This window comes from Ailuropoda melanoleuca, chromosome 1, assembly GCF_002007445.2.
Source record: "Ailuropoda melanoleuca isolate Jingjing chromosome 1, ASM200744v2, whole genome shotgun sequence".
Classification (NCBI taxonomy): Eukaryota; Metazoa; Chordata; class Mammalia; order Carnivora; family Ursidae; genus Ailuropoda; species Ailuropoda melanoleuca.
Genome location: NC_048218.1, coordinates 7,708,285 through 7,714,199, shown reverse-complemented (window position 1 = coordinate 7,714,199; position 5,915 = coordinate 7,708,285). Strand labels below are relative to the sequence as shown.

Genomic DNA, 5,915 nt, shown 5'->3' with positions numbered 1-5,915 from the left:
TGATTATTTATCATTACTTTCAGCTTGAATCTTTAAATTATTAAAATTTGGTCTTGTGTTATGAAAGATTTGGTAATGCATACAGGTAATACAATTGTCAGATGGGCATGTTTGTTTTAAGATTCTCTGTGATCCTTCCTAACCCCTCCCTTCCCTAAAAAGTGATATGTCATATGATTCCTCAGCTTAATTGTTACCTACCACCATGTAACAAAATACCCAAACTTGGTGGTTTAAATTAACAGCCATTTTATTTGTTCCTGATCTTGGAACTTGGGGTGAGTTCACTGGGCTGCTATGCTGGTCTTTCCATGGTTCCTCATGTGGTTGGGAATTGGCTGGGGGCTAGGCTCAGCTGGGATGTCATGGCCTTTTCTCTCCATGTAGTTTCAGGGTTGCTCCCTTTCCATGTGGCATGTGGTCTCCAGCATAGTAGACAGTCTTCTTATGTGGTACCACAGGGCTTCAAGGGTACAAGAGTGGAAGCTGNAGAGTGGAAGCTGCAGTGTTTCTTCTGAAGGTTTGGGCCCAGAGCTGTGAAAGCATCACTCCCACCACATTCTGTTTTGTAAAGCAAGTGGCAGGTCTACTTTAGATTTAAGGGCATGAAGAATGGGAGGCATGGTGCACTTGGAGCCACACTACCACGCTCACTTTTCAGGATTAGTGTTTTTTCCATTGCCATACCACATGATCATATGACCTTTATTATGAGTCTTGCTAGCATTACATTTGGGCAGTTTTTAGGTGGTCCTTAAAAGAATGATGACATAAAATACTGCCATGGCATGACATCTTGAGTATGCTCAGAGTGGAGTAGTTCTATCAGAATACGTTTATGGAAATGATAATGTCTGTAAAGCTCTTTACAGTATCTCCCACATTCTCCCATAGTTTTCACTTTCCGTGGTTTCAGTTACTCCCAGTCACCCACAGTCCAGAAGCTCAGATGATCCCCCTTCTGACATGTTTTCAGGGGGTCAGTAGTAGCCTACCACTGCGTCGCACACCTCACCTCATCTCACCACATAGGCATTTCATCATTTCACGTCATCACAAGAAGGGTGAGTACAGTGCATTAAGATGTTTTGAGAAAGACCACATTCATATAACTTTCATTACAGTATCTTGTTATAACTATTCTAATTTATTATTAGTTATTGTTGTTAATCTCTTACTATGCCTGATTTACAACTTGAACTTTATCCTAGGTGAGTATGTGTAGGAAGAAACATAAGTTTGGTACAATCTGTGATTTCAGGCATCCGTGGGGTGGTCTTGGAACCTCTCACTCCATGGATAAAAGGGGGACTGTTATGCCTCTTAATATTTGAGCATGCCAGTAGTTAAGTTAGTCAAAAATTCAGGAATGTTTTATTTAATATATATTTTTGCATGCTCAACTGAAGTTTACTATCAAACTAGGTAAAATAAATGAGGCTGTTATAAAAAAAATTTTTCTGTACTAGCATAAAAATTAACCGTTTCCGTTAAGGAATAAATTTTTTGTTGATTTTTTTCACTTTATTAAATATTTTTTTGCTTTTTTCTGTCCCAGTTTAAAGATAAGCTACGGACTTCNTTTTTTTCTGTACTAGCATAAAAATTAACCATTTCCGTTAAGGAATAAATTTTTTATTGATTTTTTTCACTTTATTAAATATTTTTTTGCTTTTTTCTGTCCCAGTTTAAAGATAAGCTACGGACTTCTCTGCGTGTATTGTTTTTGCACTTGGCAGATAAATGATTTAAATCTAAATTTTTTTATTTTAGATTTTAAAATAAAACCTTAAAACCCTTTGGATCTCTTACAGAAGTACAAAGGATATGAGAAATGATTGCTGTCCAGTACTGAGTACTTAGAGGAGGACGTAGTTTGCAAAAGCAATGAAAATGGCATTTAAACGTTTAGGTTCTTAATGGAAATGTTGGAATTTTTAGCAAGTAGAGATGACGAAAAGTTGTGTGGGAGAGAATGAAAGAAGAGGCAGAGTCCATCTTGTGCAAGGTTTTGCTTTAAAATCAAAGATTTATACACTTTGTTTTGCAGGGTTATCAGACTGGATATGTGTGTTAACTGGGCTTTAAGTTCTGTTTAAAGACTTAGAAGGCTCTTTTCATTTTGCATGAGACCCACTGGTTATACTGATGATGATGGAGAACACCCGCACACTTCTGGGTCATACTGAACCACCCTGGGGGCATCCCTTGAAGTGAACTGAGATAGGGTGGTCTATACTGCAAGCATATGACCTTGGGTGAAGGAAAGGTTTCTGCCCTCCAGGCGTGAAAGAAAACAACCCAGATTTTTTGCCTATTTAGAAGATATTAGAAATGAAATCAAAATGTAGAAATTTACAAAGAATTAAAAAAATGCTTGCATGGATATAGGTAGAATTTACTGTGTGGGATCGTGTCTTTAAGAATATTTCAAAATTAATTAAAATTTGGTGATTTTCTTTCATAGATATGCCCAGAAAATTGATGGAACGGATAAGGAACATGAATTACTTCTGGATCAGTCCCTTGAAATCAGGCAAATTAAGCTTAAATTTGTTTTTACTATCTTATTATACTTTTAATACCAGAGGCACCAACACACTAGGCTTCTAAGTCTATTGTTGTGGCTTGTCTATTTTTTAAAAATAATTATGTCTCTGTTCTTTATTTCTGTTTTTATTTTATTCTTTAATATTTAAATAAGTTTATTCTTTGAGTATTTTTATTTTATGATGTTCCTACTACTATATTTCACATTGTCAGTATAAAAATCCTGAATTTATTATTTTTTTAATTTCTTCTTCTGAAACTAAAAGTGTTTTTAAAACTTCTCTTTTGTGTTACTTAAAATAACAATCTCAACTTTATTATAGTAGTTTGTTGCTCTACAATTATAAGTTTATTGAAGATTTTTATTATGAACCTATAAAAAGTTTCCTTTTAACCTTTATTAGTGGAAATAATGTGTTTACATACCGGTAGCCAATATATCCAGTAGTTAAGCAGTTGTGTTCCACGTTTCTCGTTGAATATTGTTTCATGTACACATTTCCATTCACGTCATGATTCATGGCCTCTTTTTTTAACTCTTATAAACATATTGCCATGAATAACTTTACAGATCACTTTTTTCCTTTGTGTTATTTTCTTGTAATGTGTGTCAGAATAGAATTTCTCACTGAAGGGATGAGGGATGTTCTGTAAAGCTTATTAATATAGCCAGATTGTACTCCACCTACCCTCATAAAAATGATGAACTGGTTTCTCAGCATTTCCACCAAACACTCAATTTTATATGTTTCTTTGGTCATTTGTGAAGCGGAAAAAGGACATATGAGTCTGTGTATTAAATAGTCAAATACTAGGCAAGAAGTTACTTTAGAGGATGTTATGTAAGTCTTCCTGTGGCATGATTCAAAGCTAGACCTTTGGTTATCTTACTGTTGTTTTTTTGTTTTTTTTTTCAAGAAGTTTTTTTCTCAATGTTTGCAGTAATACATTTACAAATGAGATAATGAAAGTAGAAGAATGTATAAAGAAAGGGAAGGAGAATTATGAAGAGAGTCTTCAAAGAGCTGTGGCTGCAGAGGTGAGTCTGAGATACTTGGTGACTGACAGATATGGCAACATACGTTTTCTTTGTGTTTAATTGCATATGAGGCATAACAGCATTGCCAAAAGGTGTGGATGGGGGTTATCCTATCACCCATAATCCTACCTCCCAGAAATAGCTACTTTTTCCTTGCCTGTCACTTTTTACTGTTTTTTTTTTTTACCCTTAAGCTTAAGTTGTGTTACCTAGCTATACTCATAGCGTACACCAAATTTTGCAGTCTGCTTTACTTTTTTAATGTTGTAATTCAGTCATTTTCCATGCTGCACACTTAGAATGGCTTCATCATACGTAATCAAGTGATACGCCATGACGTAGCCAACCGTAAAACATACTTGCCAGTACTAGAAGCAGAACTTGGAAATATTCCATTTGTTAATATACTCTCAAAAAAAAATATGCTCTCTTCTTCCCCCAGAAGAATATATACCAATGTCAGTATACTGTTTGAGACACTGTTGAGACAAAAATCAAAATAATGACCTCTGGCTGTATTTTATTTAGTTCCCAAAACATGGTTGTCTTTGCTTTTCCAATTGAGAAGAAATGTTCTTGGTTGGCATATATATCTGTGATTATTCTGGGAAATTTAAAAAAAAAAAAGGCTTAGCTTACGTATTCCGCAGATGGACTTTTGATTAAATATTGACTGTGCAGCAGCTTCTAAGGAAAGGGAGGGGGGGGAACCCAAAGTACATATATTTTTGGGCCCTATGCCCACGTCTAAATTCATAAGCTTGTTGAGTTCCCATTTACCACCATTTGGCCAGCCGTCTGCCTGGTGGGTCTGGGACTGACACCGGTATTAAAACAAAGCAGTTCTATGTTTCCGTAATGACTTAATGAAAATGGCCAGTAGGCTTACTGGGAAACTAAAGAGTCTGCAGTTTTAAAAACCTGCCCCAGAGGCTTTTGAAGTTTGTACTGAGAACAGCTTCTCAGGCCTTTAAATTTGAGAGGGTGCACCCTGGAGGTTATTCTGCAGGCCCCTGGCCTCTGCTCAGCAGGGAACATAGATAATGCACATCAGGTATATACACGCAGGTAACCCGGCTCCGTGCTTGTACGTGGCGTAAGCGGTAAGCCATGTGGAAGATTTCATATCTGAGAAATGCATCATTCAAGGTAAAATAATTTTACTGTCATTATGTTACTCTGTTTTCAAATCCAAAGGTTTTATTTAATTCATATTCACTTGTGTGAAATTACAACGTAATCAGGTTCTAGTGATTCTGTCATCATCTGTCATTTAAGGAGAAACTTAAAAGTAGTTCAGAATGTTCAAGTTTTAACAACCTAAAATAGTTTCAGTTTCACCATCTTAAAATACTTAAACATTCTCTAATCTAATGTTAGGTATCTGTGCTTGAAAACTGGAAGGATGTGGAGGTGTACAAATTACAGGTCATGGAATCGCAAGCAGAAGGGCATCTCAAGAACCTGCCGCTCCTGAGCCGGTACTGTGGCCTCGCAGATGTTCTTTCTGGCATGTCATTGAGTAAATCCAAGTTAGAGCTGATTTGAGAGAAAAAAAATGTTTATATTAGACAGAACATTTTTTTTTTTTAAAGCAGGCTCCATGCCAAGCATGGAGCCCAACAAGGAGCTTGAACTCATGACCCTGAGATCAAGACCTGAGCTGAAATCAAGAATTGGACGCTTAACCGATTGAGCCAGCCAGGCACCCCAAGTCCATTTTATTTTTAATAGTTATACAGTCAATATGTCTTCAATTGTAGAAAAATCAAAACGTACAAACAAAACTGATAAAGATTATCCATAATTCTAAATTAATGTGTAACTAGTTAGTATTTTGGAATGAATCATTAAGTATTTGAAAAAAAGAAAATTTATGTTTTTTTTCCACTAAGTAATATATAGGAAACTTACTTTCATCTTTTTTTTTTTTTAAAGATTTTATTTATTTATTTGACAGAGACAGCCAGTGAGAGAGGGAACACAAGCAGGGGGAGTGGGAGAGGAAGAAGCAGGCTCCCAGCGGAGCAGGGAGCCCAATGTGGGGCTCGATCTCAGGACCCTGGGATCACGCCCTGAGCCAAAGGCAGATGCTTAATGACTGAGCCACCCAGGCGCCCCGGAAACTTACTTTCATCTTAATAATTATATTTCTCNTGTAACTAGTTAGTATTTTGGAATGAATCATTAAGTACTTGAAAAAAAGAAAATTTACGTTTTTTTTCCACTAAGTAATATATAGGAAACTTACTTTCATCTTTTTTTTTTTTTTTAAAGATTTTATTTATTTATTTGACAGAGACAGCCAGTGAGAGAGGGAACACAA

At 36.0% G+C, this 5,915-nt stretch overlaps 1 protein-coding gene across 1 annotated transcript in view; it reads left to right on the top strand.

Moving 5' to 3' along the window:
- The window catches only part of TTC3 (tetratricopeptide repeat domain 3), a 55,903-nt gene that overhangs the window by 35,420 nt on the left and 14,568 nt on the right, over positions 1-5,915 (top strand). Inside the window, exons 15-17 of the mRNA XM_034654345.1 lie at positions 2,445-2,536; positions 3,493-3,589; positions 4,970-5,070. Coding sequence (XP_034510236.1) covers positions 2,445-2,536; positions 3,493-3,589; positions 4,970-5,070 — 290 coding nt within the window. The remainder of the gene's footprint in view (positions 1-2,444; positions 2,537-3,492; positions 3,590-4,969; positions 5,071-5,915) is intronic.